Genomic DNA, 27,809 nt, shown 5'->3' with positions numbered 1-27,809 from the left:
TGGTTTATCAAAGAATAGGTATGTGATTACCTTACTAGTTTCGAACATCTGATATTAAAGAACATGGAATCCAGCAAGCCTGCAAGAAACAAACAAATATTCTGGTACTTATCATACCAGCCGAAATTCTGTTAGGGAAGGTGGTAACTCCAAACACAACACTTAATCACTTAAACCAAAGCACTTAATTTATATCGATGTACTATATGTTCACAGTTGAAAAAAAAAAACTATCTTATGATTTTTTTTTTAAATCACTAGTTCATAATTAATAACATATATTTGTATCCACTGCACAGTTCATCTTCTTTAATTCCCCCAGGTAGGTATGTCCGTTACTTCACAGCGTTAATCCCAATTTTAGTGTCTCTTCTTTCTTGTTGATAATTTTCTTTTAGAACGGTTTCCGTAGCGTCCTAACGTAGATTAAGTCCTTGGTGCCTGATTATAACTTTAAGGCCACTACTTTTTAACCACTTCAAACTTATATATATATATATATATATATATATATATATATATATATATATATATATATATATATATATATATATATATATATTAGTGGTTTGTTGCTGCATACGCAAGATGCGTAAATTTGTTTCCAGTATTGTCAGATTGGATCTCAAAATGCATATAGTCTAGAACATTAAAACAGTTCGTTTAAGTTATTTTGACCACCAATGATGCAACTTACCGCACTTAATTAAACTCAACTTGAATATAGATATATTCACCTATCTTCAATTGCAACTAACTCTGTTGAATATCGTGGCACCAGCAGCCACTGCACAGACCCGATCTAACCACTAACTGCCATGTTCTCCAGATTTTTGGTTTTGTAAAAGGGGTTTGACGCACAAGAGTCGTGTCTCGCATCAAAGCTACTGGCTTTTCAATAGAGATAACCTTTTCTATTGTCTATCTACCTGCTAATGGAACTTTGGAAGAAAGTATGCCGATTTTTATTTACATTGCCTTTATACTCAAATAATTCACTTCTTATAGATTATCACCTCGTTTCGAATCAAGCACTAAAATCTGCATGCTTTGGCCTTTCATTAGATACCAAGAATGTTATAGTCCCCTTTTGATATAATCTTAAAATTTTGCATTTAAAACAGGCCGGTTAATATGTTTTTCACCACTTGACATTTTCTTTTCTTGTTTGCTTAGTCACTGGTGCCCTCTAGCGGAAAGAATTCACAATGTCGCTGACAACCATAATACTTCGGAGTTTTCTGCTTCCGGGTGACAATTTTACAAATTATTAATTATAGAATGAAATTAAACATACATCTACTTTACTTACAAGTATATACATAACTTTGCTACCATATATATATGTGGTATGGAGTTGTCATCCTCTATTAACTTTATTTGAATCAATTTCTTAGGGTAAGGATTCCCAGTCTCCGTCTGTCCCCAGCAGAAAGCCGAAACTTCACCCTCCAATACCAGACAGTACTTTTTTTTTTTACGGCTGAAAGAAAGTTTTATGATACGATATACGGAAGGACGGAGAAGGTAAAACAAACAATAAGGGTGCGCGTAGCTTTCCAAGACATAATTGACTCTTAAACAAACTAATTCTTACATATTTTAATTATTATTATTATTATTTGATATTACAAACTGCTTCATCTGGTAAACCTGGAACGAATTCACAGCCTGTTTTGATAGATTCGCTACGCCAGCTAGAATTCTTGTGAAATCGGTGGTTATCCTTTGATTTTCACACATCTTTGTCCTTCTGTTTTTATATCTATTTGTTAAATTTTGACAATAGACAAATATCCGTCTTTCTGTCGCCTGTACGGTAGTGTTACAACTCAGGGTGTTTTATGATTTTTTAGTTATATATAGTATTCTTATAGCTGCTTAACAGAAATAAAACAGTAATGTTTAGTTTCAACTCACAATATAGTTGGCAAGGCTGACCAAGCATAGGTGACTGACCTTTTGGAGCTTAGTTGTCTTCTACAAGTTTGCCTAAAAAAAATCTCCAACTCACTAGTCTATCTTTCTATATACGAAATCCAATATCTATAGTTACATTCTCGATATAAACTTGAATATTACCAATACTTAGGAAATAAAAGTAGATACGATTCTAAGTTAATTAATAATATAAATAATATATGAAGATAAAGGAAACCATTTCCATTTTGATATGCAAATTAATGAAAACGTTTAAATATACTACCATATAAAATTTATTAATAAAAATAATAGATTGTGTTCTACAGTTCTACAGTGCTGCATCCCTTAATAGCAAGCATTTTCAGAAATCGAGTTGTTAAAAAATGAATGGTCTCTTGTGAGTATTGTTAGGCGAAATTTGTTCAAGTTTGTAATAAACTACAGATTTTCAAGTGTAACATTTAAACTGTATCTTCAAAAGAGAGAAGTTCATATATTTCGCATTCACAAATTTTCATATTCAGTGGAGCAGGCAAGTTCACAGTATTTATTCGCATTCATATTGTATTTTTTTATTTTCGTCCTTTTTCCATACAGTTTGCACCGTATTACAGTGCATCTGAAGCGGACACGTCATTTATAGATAAATACAAAAGTAAAATAAACAAGAATAATATAAATTCTAAAGATTAGGCCATTGGCTCCCAACTGATGTGTCGCGACGCGCTGGTATGTCATGTAATTGCATAGGCTGTCACGAAATTTTAAAATTTTAAAAACATGAAGCATTTGGTAATTAGTTAAAATCAATTTTGAAACAGACTGTATCAGTCAATACTTACAATAGTAGCAACAATATTCAGTACTACATTGAGTCACTATTTTATAGAAATTTAAAGTCTTATACTAACATAATATATTATTATTATTATTATTAAAAAATCAAAGAACTGTGTCATGATGTCGTTGGCGTTCAGCAAAATGTGTCGTTGATCAAAAAGGTTGAGTACCACTTGATTAGGCTAATAATTATTTAGTTCCACTCGATGAGCAGCCTTAGGTAACATCTTAATTTTCATTTTGTTATTAATATGAATAAAAGCCAAATAATATTGGGTGCCGGTATACAAGGGGCATCCAATAAGTTGTCTACCTAAACAGGAAGGGAGAGGCGGAGCAGAATGAAGCCTGATACGTACGCCAAGGCCACTGTGGGTAACCCCGCTACTCAATTTGAGTGCAATTTGAGGTCAGTCGGAGCAAAACAATGGCCGTGAGCAGAGTGTTTATGTTACGCCGCAAACAATGGATTTGCAGAAATTGCAGCAGCGCTCGATCATCAAGGTTCTCACTAAAGAAGGAAAGGGACCAAAGGAGATCCACGAGCGACTGGTGAAAGTGGACTGGGATGCAGCACCTTCAGAATTCCATGTCAAATACTGGTCAAAGCAATTCAAGTGGGAATTGAGGATAACCCCCGTTCCGGGAGACCTGTGGATACAGTCACCACGGAAATGTGCTGCAAAGTTGAGGACATTGTCCTCCAGGATCGCCATATGAAGGTCGCCGAGATTGCAGCAGCATGTGGTATATCCAAAGGATCCATTCTGATGATTCTGAATGACCGTTTGGACATACCAAAAGTCTGTGCTCATTGGGTCCCCAGAATGCTTACGCCGCCAGAATGGGGAAAGAACAGTGCCGGATACAGCTGATCCAAGACTTGTTGGACTTCTTTGAGGAGGACCAGGACAAAATAATTCCTGGCTGTGTTTTCGAAGTGTTGAATCCTCCTCCCTACAGTCCGGACATGACCCCAGATGACTATTTCTACTTTCGAGACTTGAAGAAACACCTGCGGGGCCAACGTTTTTCGTTGGACAAGGAGGTTCAACAGGCTGTTTCCCAGTGGTTTGTAGGCCACGGCAAAGACTACTTTTTTCTCTAGGATTCCTTCGATATCAACAAAGTGGCGACGGTGCATAGACCTCTATGGGGACTACTTCAAAAACAGTGATTACCAGGTAAGCCTATCTGCATTCCTTCCTGTCTTGGTAGATAACCTATTAGCGCTTCTCGTGAGTTTAAATTACCTGATTATGTCAGTAATTACATGTATACACAAATTTATTAAAGGTGAAAAGGGAAGAAATATTCATTCACCACTTAAAGATGTTTCCATTCAATAATTATTACATCTGCAGCAAACAATAATCTATCTTAGAGATAATCCTGGTATATCAAGTACTTGTTTAAAATTTTGCAAATCAATTGTGTTTTCGCTAATCCCTTCTGTATATTTTCATTGTAATTACAGTTACAAGATCAGTATCCTCTGCTAAATGGAATTAGAGTAGCATCAGTGCAGAATTTTCGAAATGAAGCGTGTGATATCGTAATTTTGTCTTTGGTGGTAAGTAACGAGAATGGAATTATTGGTGACGTAGGCAAAGAACAGTGGATTACAACTGCACTGTCAAGAGCTAATGGAGGTCTTTATATGATGGGAGATGCTAATATGTTAGCAGTTGAAAGTGATGGATGGCGAAAAATAATTAAATCATTGAGAACTCAGTCTAGAATAGGAAAATATCTGACATTGGAGTGTCAAGTACATCCTTCAGAAACAGTGAAAGTAGCAACAGCAGATGATTTTAAAGCATTTCCAGAAGGGAATTGCTTAAAATTATGTGATTTTGTTCTACCTTGTGGACATAAATGTAAGTCGGTTTGTCACATTGACAACCGGGAACACACAGATTATAAGTGTTTTGAAAATTGCGAACGAGTATTATGTCAGGTGGGTCATATATGTCCAAAAAAATGTTTCGAAGATTGTGGCGCATGCTCTGTCTTAATCTCAAAAACTCTTTCGTGTGGCCATACGAAGACATTGCGTTGCTCCGATAACCCTGAAGAAGTTGAATGTATAGTCACTGAGGTATTTCCTCATTGTCAGCACAAGATAAAGATGTTATGTAGATCAGACAGAAGTAAATGCTCAGCTCCCTGTGAATATCGTTTACCGTGTGGGCATACTTGCGAGAAAAAGTGCCATGTCTTGCAAGATCCGGATCATCTGAAATATAAATGCATGAAACCATGTACCCGCAGAAGAATAAAATGTTCACATGAATGTAGGAAATCTTGTTGGGAACAATGCGATCCGTGCTCAGTCATTGTAAAGAAAACTTTATCGTGTTCGCATACTTATAAAACAAAATGTAGTGATACTTCTGGCATAGTTTGTGACAAAATTTGTAACAGACAATTGACATGTGGTCATAAGTGCAAGGGGAAATGTGGTGATGATTGTAAGCTTTATAAATGCATGGAAACCGTCACGAAGTATAAACATTGTGGTCACAGTAGGTTTGCATTTTGCTCACAAGATCCAAATCAATCCGTTTGTAAAAGAAAGTGTGAAAAATTACTATCATGTGGACATAAATGCATAGCTTTATGCTACAATAAGTGTACAGAACCGTGCAGATCAGAAGTTGCAGCATGTGGACATACTGTTACAATATCATGCGAAGAAATTGCAGCAGCTAAAGGTAAGCTTTAAATTTTTGTATTAATCCATTTCCTGTTCCTGGGAAGATATATTCCCAGAAACATTGCTTGATAGGTGTGCTTCAATCAGCGGCGCCAACTTTCAAAAATTCATGTGGGTCATATTAGTGGTGGGAGGTGTTATATGTTTTCAGGGGAGTATGGATATTTTTTGATTGCTTTCCTTTTAGTTAAAATCTTTTATGAACACTATCTTAAAGGACTGTACTGTGATAAAGTAAAATATACCGGTATTATAAGGAATAAGTTTGGGGCTGCCCTAGCTCAGTTGATAACACGGGTGACTTAAACGCAAGAGAAACGGGTCCAAAGCCGGATCCAAGGTTAAGGATCAGTGATTGTAATAAATATTCTCAACACATGTAATCGTAACATTAAGTGTGTACTTTTAACAACTTACATGATGCTCAATGATTGTAAGAGGCAATGATATTATCAGCACGATACTAAAAGAAAATGCCAAATACATAGAAATTAAAATGAAAAATCTTAATAAAAGTAAATAATTTTAATGATATTATTGAAAGAACTGTGCAAGAATTTTGTCGTGAACATAAATTACAAAATGACTACTTTATGTACCAAATAATAGTAATAATCATGACATGTTAACATTCAATATAAAATAAAAGGGTTGGATTTTTAGTAATGGCAACAACGATATATCTTGAGAAGTATAGTGCTTACAAGGTTCGAAGTTTTACAGGCCCTCGATCTAATCACCAGCATTGTGAATCACGCGTTCCCAGCGATCTGGAAGCCGCTGGTTGCCGTTGACAGTGCCTAATCTCTGGATAGTGCGGATGTAGCGATCGGTCGCCCAGAGGAGATCATCAACTGTAAGGAAGCGTGTCCCACGAAGTGGATCCTTCATCTTCGGGAAGAAGTCGTAGTCGCGGAGATTTAAATCTGGAGAATACGAGGGGTGTTACAACACTTCCCAGCCCCAACGATGCTACAAATCAGTGACTACACCTGCTGAATTTGCCCTTGCATTGTCATCCAGAATGATGGGTGGATTCGTCAGGAAGTGGCGTCGTTTTCATCTTACAGCTGCTCGCAGATTGTTTTGCAAAAGTTGAGTAATACTCTGTACTATTGCTGTGTCCTTGGGGGCGGTATGGTTTATGATTACGCCATGCTAGTCGTATGCAATGATAAGCATAGCTTCACATTGGTAGAGGTATTCCTAAGTGTTGTTTTTCTCGGTGACCCAGGATGACGCCACTCGTTTGATTGCCGTTTCAGCTGGTTCATACGCTCTGGCCCAGGTCTCATCAATAGCAGTGATCCGCCGTAAGAAAGCCTCACCTTCACCTTGATACCGCTCCAAGTGTGTTCGAGCGGTATCATATCGCAACCACTTGTGTTGTTCAGTCGAATCATGTGGAACCCACCTTTAGGTGATTTTCCGCAATCCCAGGTTCTTCTTCAGAATTTTCAGCACAGTCGAATGCGCTAGTTCTGTATCGTTGACCAATTGACGAATCGTGGCGCTCCGATCCTAAAGCACTAACGCGTTCACGTTCTGAACATCTTCACTACAGGAGGATGGCCGGAGCGAGGCATGTCTGTAACATTTTGTCGTCCGTCATTAAAGGCTCTGACCCACCTTGCTACTGTACGGTATGGTAATGCACTTGCACCGCAAACAATTTGCAATACTTCGTAGCACTGTCTTGCATTCCTACCTCTACCACATTCCATGGTAGAAATAAGATAAGGTAAACCCACGCGCAGTCTCTCCGTTCGTGTGACGTCACCTTCAACACCAAATCACTGACCCTCCGAACAAGATACTATTGTCGCGCCCTGTCAGTTGACAGGTTGCTAGTTGTATTTCTATTAAAGATTTTCTACGTTTTCTTTGCTTTTAACATTTGGTTAATTTATTATACGCTATTGTGTATGACATTTTCTATCTATAAATATTGTATTTTGTACTGTACACCCCATCTGTATTTGTCACATTGATCTAAAAGCTTTAACAATACTCTCATGCGCTGTGTATGGCTGTAAAATGAACACAATAGAAAAGTTGGTGAAGAGAATGCCAAGTTCCATTCATTTCCAAAGCAATTGTAAGAATTTTACCAAATTAATAAAATTACTGTATACAGTAACACAACATATGTGTTATTTGCTACTACCACTTTAAATACTGCTTTTGGCATTAATTTGCTTAAGAACAAGTCCTGATTGACTGATTGATCAACGCCCAACAGGGCATTTAAAAAAAAAAAAGCATTTTTGGAAATCCAAAGCAGAAGGAGAGAAAGAGGAGTGGAAATTATTATCTTAAAATCTCTATACCTTGGAATCTTTGAATGTTAAAGACATGAAGTTTGGTATATGAACTTCTCATTTAAAACAATTATACTCATCTTTTAGCGTTTTGTGATATTTGGCCTAGACGAGAAAGAAAAGAAGTGAGAATGAGAAAGGGGTGGGAATTACAATTATTATAATAAGATGTCCATATCTCGGAATCTCTTAAGCTTAGTGACGTGAAATTCGATATTTGGACTTCTCCTTTTAAATAATTAGATATGTATATAAGCGTTTTTTGATATTTGCCCTAGAACGGAAGAAACCAGGGCGGTTATAATTGGACAGCCAAATCTCGAAATCCCTTAACGTTATAGGCATGAAAATTGGTGTTTAGGTTTTTAATTTAAAATAATTAAATTTAAAACATTTAAAGATATGTTTCTGCGTTTCTTAATGTTTCCCTAGAAAAAAAGAAAAAGGGGTTGTAATTAGTAAAATAAAATGTCCATTTCCCGAAATCCCTCTAGAGTATAAACATCTTAATTAATTATGTATGTCAGCGTGTTTTGATATTACCGTTAAAAAAAAAAAAAAAAAAGACGGGAAGAAAATAGTTACGAGTTGCAGTTGAAACGATTAGAAGGTAAGAGTAGTAGGTAACAAATTGTACAATCCGGGAAAATTGACTTTCATAACTATGTCCGTTAACATACACCCTTCATCGTTTCCAAATCTCTTCACTGGGATGAGGACTCACTAAATGATGTGTTACGTGGCATGACTAGCATATAACACGTGCATGAACCACCAGAGTTCAACGTTTCGAAAAATGTAACACCTTCATCCTAAGCGCTTCAATTGTTATAATAAGATAACCATTTTTCAAAATCCCTGAAGATTAGAGTTCTTAGGGATATGAGAAGTGAGAGGCCGTGGGAAAAGCAAATGGAGGGATCTGGGGGCGAAGTCTCCGGCTAACCGAAGCCTAGTTATTCAATAAAAAATATGAATGAGCTAGACTTTATTTTTCTACATGCCGGTTTCTGTGTATTTGTTTGTGAAGCTCCAAGTCAATCACGTAAATTTAATGCATATGTGCTTATTTTCTAATATTTAGCAGTGGTTTATGAGAGAGTATTTTGGAATCTAAATGTATATTTAAATCATACGTTTTTTCATCATTTATGTTAACTTTATTTGCTTTATCAGGATAATAGAAGATAATTTATTCTAATATTTTCATAGCTTTGGCTTTTGTTATGCAATAATTTCAATCTTAAGCAACTCCATTTAATATGTTACACGTTTCATCTTTTCTAATAATCCTATTATTTCTAAAATTATTCGTTTAGATCAAGCAGGGAAAAAGAAAGAAGTATTGTTCCTTTCGTTTTGATGAAGAATCAAAGTACAACAATATGCAGAAAAAAATTGCTCTTGACAAGGAAATTAAGTCAAGATAATTTTAAATACTTTTTTCCTTATATCAGAGGCATGTGTTTAAGCAACGACCATCCGGATTCTCTAGGATTTAAGTACAGACTAAGAGGATATATAATAAGAAATCATTCTAGCAGAAAATGAAAATGAAGATCAAACAGGTTCATTAAATAAGCATGACCTTGAAGAACAGTCTTGAATTTATAGCTGGGCGAGTAGGTTTCAAATTTAAAATCAAATATTCACAGCTCCCTGTCGAAGAACCTGCTGCAATACAACAGGACAACATTAATCTCAAAAAGAGGACTGACATTTCTATCAAAGGAACGTCTGGACACAATCAAAGTAGCTAACAAAAATTTCGTGAATATCTCCAAAAAGAATGAAAATTTATCTGGAAAGAAAAGGGGCATCATTAGAAAATTTACAGGTATCATGAAAAATGAATTTGATCATAAGTGTGAAACGAAAGTTTCAACATATTTTATCCGGCTTAAAACATACATAATAATAATAAATGAACTAAACAAGCAACTGAAAAGTTCTTCCCGCAAAAGAATATTTTACAAGAAAATAATGAGTGGTGAAGTGAGAGAATTAGGAGGTCAGTAAAAAAAATGCTGATTGGTAAATGCAAATGGATTAGGCCTATTGGGAATACCACTTAAGAAAAAAAACGACGGATAATACTTCTAAGGTTGTGGGCAAAACTTGTCCCTATATACATAGATGAAAGTTTGATTCTTTTGGATGTAATAAGAGTATATTGAAATACTTAATTTACCCTACTTTTCTTCTTATGTGCATTTTTTAAAAAATAAAATATATTCCCATGAGGGAATAAAATTCCAGTAATATAATAGGCATCTAAATCAGGAATAGCTAATAGACACCTTGAAGTCAGGAGAAAACATTAATTTCACATTGAGATTCCAAAGAGGATATACGGGAGCAAGCAGACGACAGCGCGACTCCTTTCCCGAGCATTAGTGCTCTCAACGGGTCGGGTCGGGTCGGGTTGAAGACCGACCCGACCCGACCCGTAACCCGAACTGTGATCCGATCTGATTGACCTGACCCGATAACCCGACCCGAGCTGACCCGGTTGACCCGACCCGACAACCCAACCCGAATAACCCGACCCGAGTAGCCTGACCCGACAACCCGACCCGAACTGACCCGACAACCCGACCCGATCCGAGTCGGGTCGGGACGGGTCACGAGTCGGGTCGGGTCAACCCGACCCGTTTGAGAGCACTATGGTCACGACACTGGGTGAACGCCAAAATGCACTCACATTGGGAAACTAGTTTTAAAAGCATAATTTTAGAAAATAAAGCATAATGCATAATTTAAAATATATAGCACAATTCTTGGAAAATTCTCTTTAACTGAAAGTTTAACATACTGTGTTAATATTTTTTAAAGACAATATTTACAATGCAAAATCATTGAGAACATAACAATGCAACAATGAAAAGCTTATTTTCATTTCTGTAAACTTTTCGGTGTAATCCTTTGATGTGGAGAAAAGAAAGTAAAAGAAGAAATTTTTCCGCCAACAATGAATAGTATGCAAGAACTCCATACTATATTGTTACAGTGACGACGCCAGCTTTAAGTTCTTAGGGGGGCAAAGGAGGGGCAGATACATTTTCGGGGGGCGGCTATTTGCCATACCAAAAATGACATATTTATTACCTTTGACTTATTTTACATTACATTGTGTATTTCGTTGCTGTTTTTATGTTAGATCTATATGATTATAAATTAAACTTATTTCAAATAAAATTTGTAACTAACAAATAAGTAACGTCTGCACATGAAATATTTTTCAATGAAACTTTTGAAGCCTAAACATAAATTGAATTACTTTCGCGTATGCTACAAGTAACACATTCGTCTATATGCTACGTATCTCTCTCTCTCTCTCTCTCTCTCTATATATATATATATATATATATATATATATATATATATATATATATATATATATATAGAGAGAGAGAGAGAGAGAGAGAGAGAGCCAGAGAGAGAAAATTTACAAGGAGCTGCTGAAAATGTCGTAGTCCAATCCAGAAGGAGTGTAGGTACTAGGTAGAAAAATGAAACCGTAGTTTAGAAAAACATATCTCTGTATGTACAAGTATAAATTTTCATATTAATAATGAAATTCTTATTGTTTCTCAGGCCTCTGAAGTGATTATGTGTGCCCAAACAGATAATTTCACGAACATCCAGATCCTTACTGTTATAACATTTTTGTTCCACCAAGGAAAGTCACCGAAGTAAATTAATTAGGAAATCAGTGAAACACCACGGGACTCTCCTCCGTTATATATAGTGGTGAAGAAGTAAGTGGCTTAGTATAAACGTAGCAATTTCTCAACAAATTATGCTTTACATCCAGGATGATTAAAGGCAATGACTCTTCCTGGAATCATGGATGCAATTTGTGACATTATTCTTGAAAATTGCAGCATTTCAGCCAGTGGTGGATATAGCCCGGGGCCGCAGGGCCTAGGCCACCCCAGTTTTTGTGTGACAAAAATAATTTAAGCTATTTAAATTTATTATAGTCTGAGGTCTGCACCCCGCTTTCTCAGTTTTTACCTTCTCAGCAAAACTTGTGTCAGGAATTCTGGGCATTTCTTTGGAACTCGTCGGTAGCATAATTCAGAATGGCTTGGGTATGCGCAAGTTCTCGGCATAATGGGTTCCCAAAATATATGTCAGGAGAATAAAAGGGTAACGGCATTAAGAGAAGTATTCTTCCAATTTGACCGTAATGCTGATCAATTTCGCTGACGAATAGTAACCATAGATGAAATATGGTTGTACCACTATGATCCTGAATCGGAACAACAGTCAATGGAGTAGTAGCACTCATTTCTCCATCGCCCCAAGAAGTTCAAGACACAGAAGTAGGTTGAGAAACTGTTTGGAACATTCTTCTGGTATAAGTATGGAGTGGTAGACTACCTCCTCAATGGTCAGATATTTAATCCAGAATCTCTACATTACTTACAAAACTGAAAGAAAAATTCAAAGTTCAACGCTGCGGAAAATGAAAAGAAAGGAATTCTGTTCCTTCAGGAGAATACACCTGTCCATCAAGCCCCTGCGAACATAACTGACATGGCATAATCTAGGATTTCAATGTCTAGATCATCATTCTTATTCCGCAGATTTAGCTCCGTCTAACTATTACGTGTACTTATTTCCCAAACTTAAATAACACTTGAAAGACGCCATTTTAGATCTGATAGGGGTAGTGCTACGAACAGTGGTGCGAGGAAATCTAGATTTTTTTAACTTTTCTGCAAAAGCTGGAGCACTGTACAAGGTAGTATATTGACTCTCGGGGGAAGAGAAGAAGAAGTAAAACTTCACCAATCCACGTGCACTCCTTCTGGGTTGGGCTACGAATTTTTCAGCAGTTCCTAGTCAATATGGTAGACGTCACGTCAGTACTTTAAAACAAAATAAGTAAAGGAGCACTAGTATAAACCAATTACTAACTAAAGATCAGCACTCTGACAATACATTTTATTGGGAATCAATTTCATTCCATAATTTTATTATTATCATTTGCAGGAAGGGAAAACACAACTCTTTTTATCTCCTTCAAAAAATTAAGCCCTGGTAGTTGCAAACTAAGCTGTTATAAGCACATCCTCTGAATATTGGAAGCCGAGAATAATGTTTCAGAAAAAAGAAGTTTTAAATAAAACAAAATATGAAACTGAAAACTTCAAACCTGGACTAATACAAACAAGTTACGTAACTGCATTAATTGCATTAATGAATCCTAGTTGTTTGAGGTACTAAATTCTTATATTTTCACTGTTTTCCAAAGAGTAAAATCATGAACAATAAAGATGGAAACATTCACCTTGAATACACACACACACACACACACATATATATATATATATATATATATATATATATATATATATATTGGAGATGTCCCCCTCAAAATCCTCTTGGGCCCTTCATTGCCCCCCCTGAAAAAAACTCTAGCTACGCTACTGGACACAATGCACCAGAGATGAATTCTCTACCACTGAGCCACCGCGGCCCTGCTTGGGCTTGGTCGTCCATATCCAATTTCTCTTTTGGCGTTGTTTAAACAACTTCTAGTTTTGTTCTAAATCCAGACTCCATATTGGCGTAGATATTAATATTACAGTCGATTGGTAAAATCAATCTTCCACATTTAAAAATTAAAGTACACACAAGTAGAAAAATAAGCATTTATCATAAAACCACTAGCTGCAAGTGTTCAAAATAGATTTATGGTTTCTATAAAATCAATTGAAAATTGCTATTTTTAATTAGGCAGCTAGTGAAAAACAGCAGCTTTCGACTCCAGCCGAGTTTAAACTCAACCTAAACTCAGTTGACCAAAGTGAACTGACCCGACTGACCCGACCCGATAACCCGACCCGAGTGACCTGACCCGATAACCCGACCCGAGTTGACCCGATTAACCCGACCCGACAACCCGACCCGACCCGAGCTTACCTGACTGACCCGACCCGATTAGCCTGACCCGACAACCCGACCCGAGTTGACCTGACCCGACCCGAGTTGACCTGACCCGACCCGACCCGTTTGAGAGCACTACCGAGCGTGTGTCGAAGGTGACGTCATTGCGCGAGTAGGACGCAAACGTGTTCGCCGATGGATTAATCTTGTCTTATTTCTACCATGGTGCATTCAATTTTCAACCAGCTCCTCTGATCTTGCTTCGTGAACATAACTTATTCCGCGAGCACTCACGCAGCGTGACTGTAGTCCACGAGCACTCACTCAGAACTGCTTTCTAAATGCTGGCGCATCTAACCTACCGCTGGTATGAATTATAATGGATTGCTTTGTTCCCGAGTATATGTATAGCAGTGTTGCCATTACTAAAAATCCAACCCTTGTACATTCCTTCCTACGTCATTTGCACGTATGAATTTATTTGCAATTTTGTTAATGTCAATACTTTTTAGTCATTTCGTCATGAACATGCAAAATTGCCCCGAACGTTTTGAATCATATAACCTAGTAAGTGCTGAAAATTACTGCTCAGAGGTACAAGAAGTCAGTGGTGCCCCCCCTTATGTCCATGACGCACCCCCCAATTGTCTATCCGTAGGTGTTCTTCCATGAAAAAAAATCTTTCGATTAATTTTTACGTCCCGTCAAACATATATAGATTTTGAACCCCCCTCCCAAATATTTCAATGACGCAGCTTGCGTCATAGCCCCCCTTTGTGGGCACCCCTGAAGAAGTAACAGGTAGAGGAGAAGGTCTAAATACGGGCTGTGGTCTAAATATGGGCTAGGTGACGTTCTAGACTTCTGTATGCTTGTCTAGTACTAAAACCTAGTGACAAATGTGTGAAAGCATTATTCAAGGACGAAGGTGGTAGCGTGATTCAGTTGGCGATGAACAGTTGGGTCTCGTTGATCAACTTGTGTATTTTGCCAGTGTGCAATCGTTTGAAAGTTTTATCAAGTATGTGTTTTGTATTATTTTTGACCATAAGAAAACCCAGTTTGAAAAATTGTAACAGGTAAGTTGTATTACGCAGGAATAGCACTTGTAGTTAGTAGAAAATGAAAGGTAAATAATATTGTGTATGAGTACTGTTACGTGACAAAGCAAAATCTATGAATGGTCTAAATATAGGCTACCTTGCTAGGTCTATATATAAGCTAGTAGCCCTGATTTGGACCATCATTGTAAAATTCTCAAAGTATGTATTTTGTTTCAGCATGCCAAGATCGAAACCCAAGTACATTCCAAAAGGCAAGAGAAAGATGTGGAAGCAAGATGTGGACATGGCGAGTGCTATTTGCACCGTAAGAAACAAGAACGCATGGGGACGCTGAAAGCAGCAAAGATTTTTAATGTGCCACTTAAAACTCTGCAAACGTTAAGGAAGAAACAATCTAACTCCCATTGAAGCAGCAACGACAAAACTTGGAAGAAAACCTATATTAGAGGACGAGCTTGAAAAGCAATTGGTAGAATATCTACTCTTCATGGAGCAAAATTTCTTTGGATACACCAGAAGCGACTTGCAACGTATGACGAATCAACTAGCGGTCTTCAACATCCATTTATGGACACAGAGGCTGGAAGATCATGGTTTGATCTTTTCCTTCGTCGGCACAAAAATGTTATTGCGCTTCGTAAACCATGTGGAACGTCTTTTGCTCGCGCTTTTGGTTTCAACAAGGAAAATATTCAGCAGTTTTTTCGTCTGCTCGAAGATGCTTATGATGAATGTTCAAGGCAAATTCCCGTCTCTAATTGGAAGGAAAGGTAAAAAGCAAATAGCAGCTCTAACTTCTACAGAGAAAGGTGCAACAATCACAATTATTGCGCATATATGAACGCCGCTGTACAATTTGTGCCTCCCATGGTAATATTTCCGCGAACGAACATGAGTAGTCAGTTAATGAAAGGAAGTCCTTCAGGATCCGTTGGCGTAGCGCATCCAAGTGGATAGCCTGATGACGAAGATGCAAATTGTATATTCTGCGATAGGAAATTCTCTGAAGAACACAAGGGGAGCCTTGGGTTAGATGTATCATGTGTTCAGTGTGGGCACATAACGAATGTGCTGGTGCGTAAAAAGGAAGACTATCTGTGACTTTTGTAAATAGACAGTCATCACCTCTACATTATTCTTTCACCTTATTTTGTACCATCAGTCAGTTTTCTTAGTATCTTTGTAGCAAATTTCGAAGGTAGCCCATATTTAGACCATACTTTCAAAACTTAACATTATGGCCTCTCTCAGAAAACTGTATGTATTATTGTTAGTCTTGGAATTTTCAACTATATTTGTAACTCTGTTATGAAGTTAACATCTCTCAACATATTTGGACTTGTTATTTCGTACATACCTTAAAATATTTTATTGGTATTCGAAAAATAAAAATGGTAGCCCGTATTTAGACCTTCTCCTCTATAGTTAAAATCATCCGCACAAACTTTATAAATTCTGTGAACATTTCACACATGGGAGCAGTGTTGGGTAAGTTACTTGTAAAAATGTAACGCGTTACAAGTTACTTTACTTTCTCTTAAAATGTAACGCGTTAGTAACGTGTTACTTTTAGGTCCGAAACTTTAAATGTGTGAAAAAAAAATAACTTCAATTTACCGTACTACTATTACTACCGCTATTATTATTATTATTATTATTATTATTATTATTATTATTATTATTATTATTATTATTATTATTATTATTATTATTATTATTATTATTGCACGTTCTGAATCGCTTTATGTAAATGCAAAGACAAATTTTTACTTAATATATGAACATTTTCATATAATGTAACATTGATAAAATGCCATACTGCGTTACTCGTAGGGATGGACACGAGCGAGTTTTCTTTGAAACTAGGAGTCAAGGAGTCAAGGACATTGTTAACGAGCTTCTGATTTGGGTTGAGGGTCTAGGTTCAGCATTCGGGCTCGAGCCAAACACTGTTAAAATGTATAGGGCACTGGCCAAATATCTTCAAAACTGCTCGGCCCGGGTTTAGAATTGTCAACGACTCGAGCAGCTCGTTCACAGCTCATTCACTATCGACCCGAACCGAGAAGTGAGCCGAGCCAACAGTTCACCCAACCGACTCGGCTACAGCCCTCGGCTCAGTTGAGCCGAACCGAGCAAATGGCTCATCCCTACCAAGCCAGCTCGAGCCGATGTTTCACCCCAATCGAGCCGGCTCGAGCCATCTTCTCAGTTGAGCCGAGCCGACCTGAGCTTGTTATAAAAAAAAATCTCTCGTGGTCTCGCTATCAAGACGAGATGAGATGCGAGCAGTGTCCCCTCTCGTGAGCAACACTAAAAGTATTCCATATTACTGTTCAGCTTACATTTCTCATGGCTTTCGCTTTCCAGTGGAATCAGGCCATGATTTGAAGACGAGTTAAAACGAACGAGCCATTTATCAAACTCGACTGCACTTGAAACTCGACGCGAAAAACTAAAAATGGTTGCTTATTATTAGTCTGCTAAACTAATTATATAATAATAATAATGTTGTTATGTAAAGTTAAAAATACAGAATATAGAGAAACATTACACTACAACTAATAAAATGAGAACACATGAACTGGATCAAAACTTGCCAGTAACTCTAAAATCGATACATGCTTTTTAAAGCTAGTTTCAAACTCTATAATCAACGGGACTCTAGGATAAGCAAACTGATCTGAAAGAACTCCAATATATATCTACAACGATACTTGTATTTCAACCTTTATTTGTATTTGTGGGCAGAATATACTTTTAAATTATGCACAAGCTATTCAAGAAAAGGAAGAAGTATATTAAAAAAGGATATGTAGATGTAATTTCTTTGCAGTTGATATACATTGCTGTTTTGTTATAATTAGATTCGTTGTCATACCAACGAAGAATAAATAAGATATAACCGAGGATCCATCTCCTGTAATCTATATGTACAACTTTTAGGGAGTGAATTTATTTTATTTGTGATGTGCCATAATAAAAGGTAATATTTAAACTGCAATGTGTAAAATGTTTATGGTGGTTTTCGTAGCCTTGCTTGTATAAAACTAAAAACTGAGGACTTTGAGTAACGACGTTCTATATATATATATATATATATATATATATATATATATATATATATATATATATATTGGTTGTATAACTTTACTGTATCTTGTTGAATAAGTGTCGTTATATAACTTGGTGGTCCTCGCCGCAGGATTATATTTTATGGACCTTATAAGTTTCGTGGTTTGCTGCCAGGACGTTAGATGTGTATGAAGTTTATTAGACAATCTCCTAAATAATAAACTCCAGGTGTGCAGATTGATTTTAAGGCTACCAGTGATTTAATTAAAAGAAATATCAAAACGGAGTATACTTTGTTAAGGAGTGGCACAAAATTTTCAGAAATATCAAAATGAGTCTTTCTGATATTGGAAATACACCTGAATCACATGGCATCTATGAGTAACGAAGTTCTATACAGATATACATTGGTGGTTCATCGTATAACTTTATTTTGAATAAGTGCCCTTATAGATCTGAGGCAGTAGTGTATATTAAGCCTGTCTCAGACGGGACTGAAGTAAGGCTGCGATTCACGATCTAAAACTCACGACCTTACTTAACGATCGTGTGAGAGGTAACTTGCCCTTAGATCAGGTTGAAATTTTCTGCTGTCTGTATTTGGATCCTGACTTAGAAGAAATAGAAGCAGTTTCTATTTTCTTCTGGACTTCCTTACAACTACCAATCAGAAAAGAGTAGCGCCTGACGACATTCAACGTTATTTCTCGCTGTAATTTCAAAACAATGATGCCTGGACAAGAGAAATATTAATAATATGAATAGAATCATATGAAAAATATGAATTTTTAGATAATATGAAGCACGATTTATATAATTTTTAAAAAACTGCAAGAATAAAGACCTTAGAGAATAGGGATGGTACCGAGACCGAGACTAGTCTCGGTCTCGTCTCGGTCTCGTCTCGAATTATCGAGACGAGACCGAGACGGACTTTTATATACCGAGACGAGACCGAGACCGAGACGGACTTTTAAATACCGAGACGAGACCGAGACCGAGACAGACCTCTATAAATCGAGACGAGACCGAGACGAGACTTAGGTCAGTCTCGAAAGTCTCGGTCTCGTCTCGAATATTGATATTGATAGATACTAAAATTGCTATCATTCAAAACTTGTTTCGTTGCTGTGTTAGATAATATGAGAACGGTTGACTGATGTACATTGGCATATTTAGGGGGTGGTTATCGGGCTCAAACCCCTCCCGAAATAAATTTGTGATAATTTTTTGCATTGCACGTACAACACAAATGTTTCTTAATCGTTCCTCAAGCCTCTCCAGAACCAAAAACCACTGCTGATGCGAATAGAATTCTCTCTCTCTCTCTCTCTCTATATATATATATATATATATATATATATATATATATATATATATATATATATATATATATGGTCGCGGTGCCACCCAGGTCCGCCCTGCATGGGATCCCGGGGCTCAACTTTAATTTTAAATGGAAGCAAGGGGTGAGTGGTACCTCGTTCGATAGACCTTGAAAAACTAAAAAGCGTTGTGGCAAAAGATGTTTCATATCGGGCACTGGCCGACAAGACATGTTGCCTCTATCAGATACAGTAAAACGTGCAGTACCACTAATATGAAAACGGTTGAACATAAATTAACCGAACAAAACCTCAAATAGAAAATGTCATGTGGCACATCGATTGATATTGTCGCGGAGGTTCCCAGGGCTACCCTTCATGGGGGCCCAGGGCGCATCCTCAAAATTGTAAATGGAAACATGGAGTGACTGATACCTCGTTCAACATATCTTTAAAAACTAAATAGTGCTGTTTCAAAAGATTGTTCATACGGGTCACCGTTTTCAAAATGACCACCAAGACATGGTACCTACATCAGGTAAAACGTCCAATATCACTAATATGAAAACACCAGAACAAATATTCGAATAGGAAATCACAGAGGGTATTTATCATTCTATAGCTCGGGAATGTTGCAACAGTCGAAAAGATGATTAGAGTGAAAGTGCCATAATGGAAAGGAAGAAATCTAACTCCTAGAAATTTATCCTAACCTCACTCCGTAAGTGAGTGAAGCAGGAAGGATCGGTGAAATTGCAAATGAAAGCCTTAGTTTTTGCAAATTGTATCTACGAAACAAAGTTATTTGAAATGTGTTTTTATAAGAGATAAATGTCTCTGTAATGGGATAAAGTATGTAAAATTCTTGATAATGGTACCTTCCATTTTGATTGCAGGCAATGGTTTTATGCAAAAATGAATCAACTGAAATGCGAAACCAATTTGTCGAACAATGCAATTTTAGAACAATGTTTACAAACGTTGGTTTTGTTCAACAGTCGTCTGCATGATATTGGTTCGCTTCTTTTCCTTCTATGTCTTCTTGCATGTGATAGAATATGAGTTTCACTGAGATGTTATCAGTTACATTCCGAATAACTTTCAACGGTACTTTCAGCTGTGATCCTTAGTAACGAAACGGTACATACTGATGCAGATGTGTCCCAAAAATCTTGCACGCATTGCGTTAAATTATCAGGGACGAAGGGGCGGGCAAAATGTTGTTAAACTTGAATTTCACCTTATTTTTATTCACCTTATTTCACTTTATTTTTATTCATTATAGTACCAGTCATTTGTACACAAATGTTTCAGACAAACCATATCTATTGCAAATAAAAGTGAGGTTCTCATTTGAGATTTTACCATTCATTCCCGCTTCACCCACTTATGGACAGAGATCGGAAAGATAATTTTCTATCATTTCCTCTTTTGCATCATGTCAATTATACTTTAATAATCTTTTTCTCCGTTGCATTATACTCGAGCCGTGGAATGATAAATACCCTCTTTGCTTTCCTATACGAGTTTTATTCTGTTCATTTATCTCCAACTATTTTCATATTAGGGGTCTAGTGGTACTGGACGTTTTATCTGATACAGGCACCATGTCTTGGCGGCCATTTTGAAAAAGGTGACCCATATGAAAAATCTTTTGGTACAATACTGTTTAGTGTTTCAAAATTTATCCAACAACGTGCCACTTGACCCATATTTCGGTTCAAAATTTCTAAGTTTGGCCCCCTTGAAAGGCAGCCGTGGATCACTGCGAGAACATCATTCGTCGCTGTTCGTTTCCTGTTTCACTTTCTGACTGTTCGTTTATCTCCAACTGTTTTCATATTAGTGGTACTGGACGTTTTATCAGATACAGGCACCATGTCATGGCGGCCATCTTGAATACGGTGACCAATATGAAAAATCTTTTTCCACAACGCTTTTTACTTTTTAAAGATCTATGGAACGAGATATTACTCCATGTTTCCATTTAAAATTTTAAAGTTTGATCCTGGTACACCATGAAGGACGGCCCCGGGAGGCGCCGCGACAACACCATTCGGTGTGTCCCATGGCATTTCCTATTTGAGTTTTTGTTCGGTTCATTTATGTTCAACCGTTTTCGAGATATCTCCGTGGAAAGATTAAAATGGGCCATCCTGTAAATATATATATATAGCCGCGGACCCAGTATATGATCAAGGGAGGGGCTAAACCATGGTTTGCCGCTTTATCCGGTGTAAAGAAAGTAGGATTGAAACCCATTTTATCCAGTGTATACTTGAGCGTTAAGGGGGGCTATAGTCCCTATAGCCCTCCCCTATGATCTGCGATATATATATATATATATATATATATATATATATATATATATATATATATATATATATATATATTATATTAAAAATGTTGAAATTTTGTACAAAGTTGGGAAATTCTTCTAGATACTCTGCGATATCACTAGATAAACGATGTTGCTAATAGCCAAATAAAGTTGTATTTTCTCAAATTGCGCTACGTAAAGTATTACATATTTCTAATTTAGTTATTTAACAAAACCACAATAGCCCATACATTATTTAGTGTAACAAAGAACAACACAGTACCATTAACATCAACACTTGGGAAATCTCTAATAACTCAAATGGCATGGACGGTGCAATGCGCGTCAAAGGTATCTTAGCGTCAAATACTGTGATCATGGTATAATATATTTCGAATGAATGAGGGAACAAAGTTACAAGAAACGGAAAATTTAAATGCTTCTAAACACTTTACTTCGAAAACGCGCTGACATATCACGTCTCATCATGCAGATGCTTCCAAAAGACTTAAATGCTTATAACGCCATTTACAACAATTGTTATTACAAGTCATTTCAGAGATACCAAACACATTGGTAGTGATTGTTAAGCTGCTTAAAATGACGTATTTGTATTAAATTTTTATAATGATTATTGCTTTCCTTTGCTTCTATAACATCACAATAATAGTTTTTGGTGGTTTTTAATTACAACAAATTCAGTTACATTATTTTAAGCAGCGTTGCCCACTTAAATAAATTGCTAAATATTATTCTAAATATATGCAAATAACGTAGATGAACTGCAAGATATTTTAAAATTACTCGTAGTTTGCTTTATGGTGCAAGAATGCTTTCAAGAGAAGACGTTTTTCATAGTCTTTGGGCTACTTATAATGTTAATGTTTGTCTTCGTTCCAGCAATACATGTAAATGCAAATTGTAACTGAAATTAAATGTAACTGATACATTTTCAGTAACACTAGTTGTTTCCCCTAAGCCTTAGGCCTGGTGTACACTTTAGATTAAGACCGTGCTTAATTAAAAGTTCTAATTACACACTAATTACATTTCACTTGCTTTAGTTTGACCACCGATCACATCAAACTCGATCCACACCATATAGCTATATGCAATTATTCAAGGACTTACAGTTAGTAATACACAGTGTTCATTTTTGTTTTGTTTTGTTTTAGTTTAACGTCCCACAGTTATGCTCGGGCGGCTAAAATAGACGTGGAGCTAATGATTATAGTGGAATCCGAACCACTTCGGTCGTTCAACTTTACCCCTACCGGAAATCGAACTCGAGACCACGTGAACCGAAATCAAGAGTGCTATCCGCTAGACCAAATGGGGGTTCTCACATTATGTTGATTTAAATCATTCAGTCAGTGTTGCCAGATCCGAAGATTAAAAAGTAGCGTGTCTGTACTCGGAAAGTAGCGAATTCCAACTATTTGTATCCCAAATATATAGAATTGAATACTGATTATGCTAATGAAATAATTTAATATGAGCTGGAAAATGTGCTGGACGTATTGCAAGAAGAAATTATGATCGACGGACGAAAACAATTCTAGACTGGACACCACAAGACAAAAACAGCCTAGGAAACCTCCGCATACAAGAACGTGTGATGAAATCAAGAGCCACTGAGGAGTAACCTGGAAAAGAATTGACCAAGTTAGATAGTTGTGAAGACTTGGAAAGACTTTCATCCAGCAATGGATTGATAATGGTTGATTATGATGATGGTGATGATTTTATTATATCTAAACATCGGTGGTAAACTAAACCAAGTCATAATTTCGTAATTTTATAGAAGCGAAATACTGGTTCCTCAACTAAGACTATATATATAACTTTTACTAGGTAAGGTAGGGTAAAAATGGATCCGAAATTTAATGAAAGTCATAGAGCGAAATAAGTATTTTTGACTATTCAATCCGTCATGTTGCAGCAAAACTACGAAAATTAATACAAAAGAAAACTAGAAAGTTAAGAATCACTTGTTTTGGCGAGTGAGAAAAAAATAGATACAGATAACTCGAATTACCTATATACTTATATAATAATTATGTCCATGTTTCGCAAGTAAATTTTAATCAATATAAAATTTCAACGTAATGAATGCAAGATTAGTTTTCTCGAATAGAGATTGCATGCACCGTTGAGAGCTCAGGAATAAGATTAATCTATGTTACGGCACTGGATATGTGCTTACGTAATGCATTACGACCTTATGAACTTGTATAAGAAACAGAATGCACTTAAAATGAGACTCGAATTATACGAAACATCGGACTTTGAATCTAACTTGTTTTGTGATCCAACTCAAGACCTCACATAGCAAAGATGAGTGTAGTAGTCCCACCACAAGGTTCAGGACGTTCGTGTTATAAAGTGTCAATTAAACACGGAGATGTGAAATGGTAATAAAGCATTTCATCAATTTCAAACAAAATACGTATATTGTAGTAATAATTTACCCTACTTGTTAAGATAATGAACGTTATATTCTGTTTTTAAAATGACAGTCCAAGCAGAATGTATTGAATAATAAATGAGAAATTGTAAAAAGTTTCAATTTCGACACGATTAAATACATTCGTGCTGCTATGTGTTGCGTTATCCGTTAGGAGGTATTGAACAATTCTGATTCAAAAGAAGGAAATATACTACTGTATAGTACTGGAGTTAATTTAATAGAGTTTAATTGTATAGGCAGTTCTGAGGCTATATGAGACAAAGTCTATTGCTGAAAGTGAAATATGGGTTCTATTAGGGTTTTAGGGTGATATACCCACTGATCATTGAACCTGGAATACGCGCATGGAAAGCATTAGCACTAGCAAATTAGCTATGAAGAGGTACACCATACCATAATTCTAAGTCAAAATGAAAGGAAAAAAGAAGCGGAAACGACAGACTGCACGAGAATAATACTTTCACTATTTTAATTTCACACTATTTATTTCGAGACTTTCGAGACGAGACCGAGACTTGGTACTCGAGACCGAGACCGAGATCGAGACAAGCATCTGTTGACCGAGACGAGACCGAGACCGAGACGGTGATTTTTTACTCGAGACGAGACCAGGACCGAGACCGATATTTATCAACCGAGACGAGACCGAGACTGTACAAAGTCTCGTCTCGTCTCGTCTCGATACCATCCCTATTAGAGAAGGTATGCAGTGAAGTAAGTAGTGTCTGCCCGAACAGAACAGGTGTGAACAAATGTCATTAAATTTTTTAAAAGAATAAAATAGCTTCTTTAAGTATGTTGTGCAACTTGTATACCAAAAATTGTAACATGTTTTTAAAAAGCGTGCAGGTTTACTTTTGGCGCACCACTCGAAAAAGTTGTTCAAAAATTAGAATTCCTTTACTAATTTCCTTCTTATTGTTTTCTAAATGATTTGTGCTAGGCGACATGAAAATATCCACGATGCATAGTTAAAATTCAAGGGGATATCATAAGCAATTGTTGAAAAATTATAATTCTTTTACTATTTGCCTATAAATACAGCGTCCGGATGCATACATAAAAACTACAGTCCAAAAAACACAAAACAACCTGCGCTAGGTCGCCACTAAAAAGCACGAATGCTATCTAAGCGAAGCTGGGGGGCCCGAGTGTTAGCGAGGGGGTGCGTCAGTGAAGGTGGGTATCCGCATAAGCGAGGGTAGTGGAAACGAATGGGTTTTGGCAGTGATACGAGTTTCAATAGCATTTGTCATGATATCATAGTAGTAGCGTTTCACTTGAAAACAAAATGGAACTTCCGTACACTTGTGCAGAAATTCACCGCCGATGGAAAATAGTTTTTATACAGGCATCTTTCATATGAACTCACTTATTTTATCCGTCGTAAAGCATTTGTAATAATTTTACACTAGTAATTCTACACATACACACATAAAATTCAGGTGTGGTACGCGAAAAGTAAACCAGCACCAGAAACAGAAACAATGAGAGTTAATTGTCATCAATGTTGTGTGTCCGTCGTGCAATTTTAGGGAACAGTTCTACAATGCTGGCACAATACAGAAAGTCCGAGTGTAGTGCATGAGAGGAGCTCCCGGCGCGGTATAAGTTTACGTTATGGGTTATGTAGGCATTTTTTGTAAGTAGTGAGCTGAGCGGATACACTCAGTACCTATACTAGAAAATTGCTCTTTCTTTATTTTAGATTTCCGCACCTGATAACTGTCCTCATTTACATATGTGGACAAGTCATTTGATTTTCAGTTCTACAATCTGGTGGATACAAGGATCTACAGACCTTTTTTCAGCTGATACAGACTCCCTCTTGTTCGTATCTCGCTGCCGAATTTTCGGAGTTACTAATTTCAATAGCGTGTGGAATTCTGAATACTGCACTCTGTAGACTTTTTTTTTTTTTTTTTTTTGTAGGAACGAGAATCTTCTGTATGCAGTTCATTGTTCACCATTGAAAATACGGTGCTTTACTGTGCATTATTGGGGCGAAGAATTCACTCCCCGGCCAGCAGTTACTCTTTCTCTCTCGTTTTTTTGGGGGAGGGGAGGGCGGGTTTTGTCTCAACAACGGAGCAGATATCACTGCTACGGCTATTTCATCTTCGGATGAACTCATATTCTGAAATAGATAAGCAATAATATTTACAATTACGACAGTTGATTGCCCTGCGCGTAACACATTCTTCAAGTGTTTTTGTCTGTCTGACACACCGACCACGAGAGGCTCTGGTGCTAAAACCTACTTAGTTTTAAGGATCGTCTGAGACCCCTACATCACCTCAGGATAAAAGAAATTGTATGGAAGTTTCAGTTAAGCAACACTGTTAAGTTGTAGCCGGGATTGAGGCCTTAGTTCAGATCCGTGTGAGACGGGCTTTATGGGGAACTAAGGCTAGCACTACAACATTAAAAGAAAATTAATATAACACATAAAATAATTTAAAATAAGTTTACAGTTTATCTTCTTTTCATGGTGCTAGTTTCTCTATAGACTTTGCAACATAATTACGTACTAAGACAGCCGCCAACGATTTAAACGCAATCTCTTTCGCTTTCTTAGAGACTGATGATGTGGCAACCCCCTAGCCGACCGCTGTCTACTGCCAGCAGAAAGAAACGTGTAACTGCTTGCGAGCCCAGGTAGATTCCGCCGTAACAATGTACTAGCGAGCTACGGGCTGGCAATCTCTGTATATCGGTTTCCGTAGGCGGAGCGAGTAAATGGAAGTTAAGAGGAATGACATTGCAGCCATTTTGGGGCTATCTGAGAATTTCGGGGCATCATGTAGCGCTTTGCGTCAACGCAATGCAAAATTTGTTTTACTTTGCGATTGTTGTTATTGTAGTTATAATTACTCATTGCGTTATTTGCCTCTAGTTGAATCCGCAGATTTTGCGCCAACCGTTACGAAGTGAGGTCTGCAGACAGTATTGTAGGTTGGAGAATGTGTTAACTTCTATTTACCCTGATGAGCATTGTGGGTGATATCTATCGGAAAAATGAAATACTACGAAGGAAATTATCATTTTTAATTTTTGTTACAAAGTAAATTGATTATAGAATGTTTGTTTCTAAGGCTAAAATCAGTACAATACTGGATTTAAGGTTAAATAGCAAAATCACTATACATCTCTCTTCATGCAAACTGATGAAAGGAAAATACTGTATGGGATAACCGGGCACATTCCGTTACCGTATGCGTTAACGCAGCGCAAACTTAGCGATTTAGGTTGTGATAATTGCCATAAGAATTATAATCACTGCATTTCTGCATTGCGTTGCTGTACTCAGAATTTTTGGAAGACTGGTAGAGAATGATAGCCAACGTCAGTAACAGAGGCGACTCTTGAGGAAAATGACATTGGTAAAAATCAACATTTTATGAATGCAATCCATGAAAAATTAAGTGCATAGAGGTATGATGTCATTTCATTTACGGTGGGAAACATTAATGGCCTCAAAACAAAACAGTGTTGGTTTTAGAGGCCTATATCTTCTTAACTAATAGTCCAATCTTCACGATTTAAAAACTAAACGACGTAAAAGATAACAAGGTCTAATAAATTAGCAAAAGTTTTTACCTAACACTGAAATTAACACCTACAGAAATTATTTAATTTGGAACTTTACATTTCTTATCATGGAGTTATTCATATTTTTTAAAATAACGAATAAACGGCTTCGATTACCGAAAACGATGTCGTATAACTTTTTAAAGAGTGTTAAATTATCTTTCGTTTGGTGTATAGGTAATTCAGATTGGTTAATAAACAACGAAGTTATGACAATTTAAAGATTCACGTTGAATCTATTGATTTTCCCAAATTTCGAA

General features: G+C 36.8%; 1 protein-coding gene across 1 annotated transcript in view; it reads left to right on the top strand.

The window, feature by feature from the left end:
* Positions 1–27,809, top strand: part of LOC145676807 (NFX1-type zinc finger-containing protein 1-like) — a 141,133-nt gene that overhangs the window by 43,302 nt on the left and 70,022 nt on the right. Inside the window, exon 3 of the mRNA XM_081747583.1 lies at positions 4,241–5,480. Within this exon, the coding sequence (XP_081603709.1) occupies positions 4,241–5,480 (1,240 nt within the window). The remainder of the gene's footprint in view (positions 1–4,240; positions 5,481–27,809) is intronic.

This window comes from Thermobia domestica, unplaced genomic scaffold, assembly GCF_964235325.1.
Source record: "Thermobia domestica unplaced genomic scaffold, izTheDome1.hap1.1 HAP1_SCAFFOLD_372, whole genome shotgun sequence".
NCBI lineage: Eukaryota > Metazoa > Arthropoda > Insecta > Zygentoma > Lepismatidae > Thermobia > Thermobia domestica.
Note: the sequence above shows the minus strand (reverse complement) of the source record. Positions and strands in the feature narration are given on the sequence as shown.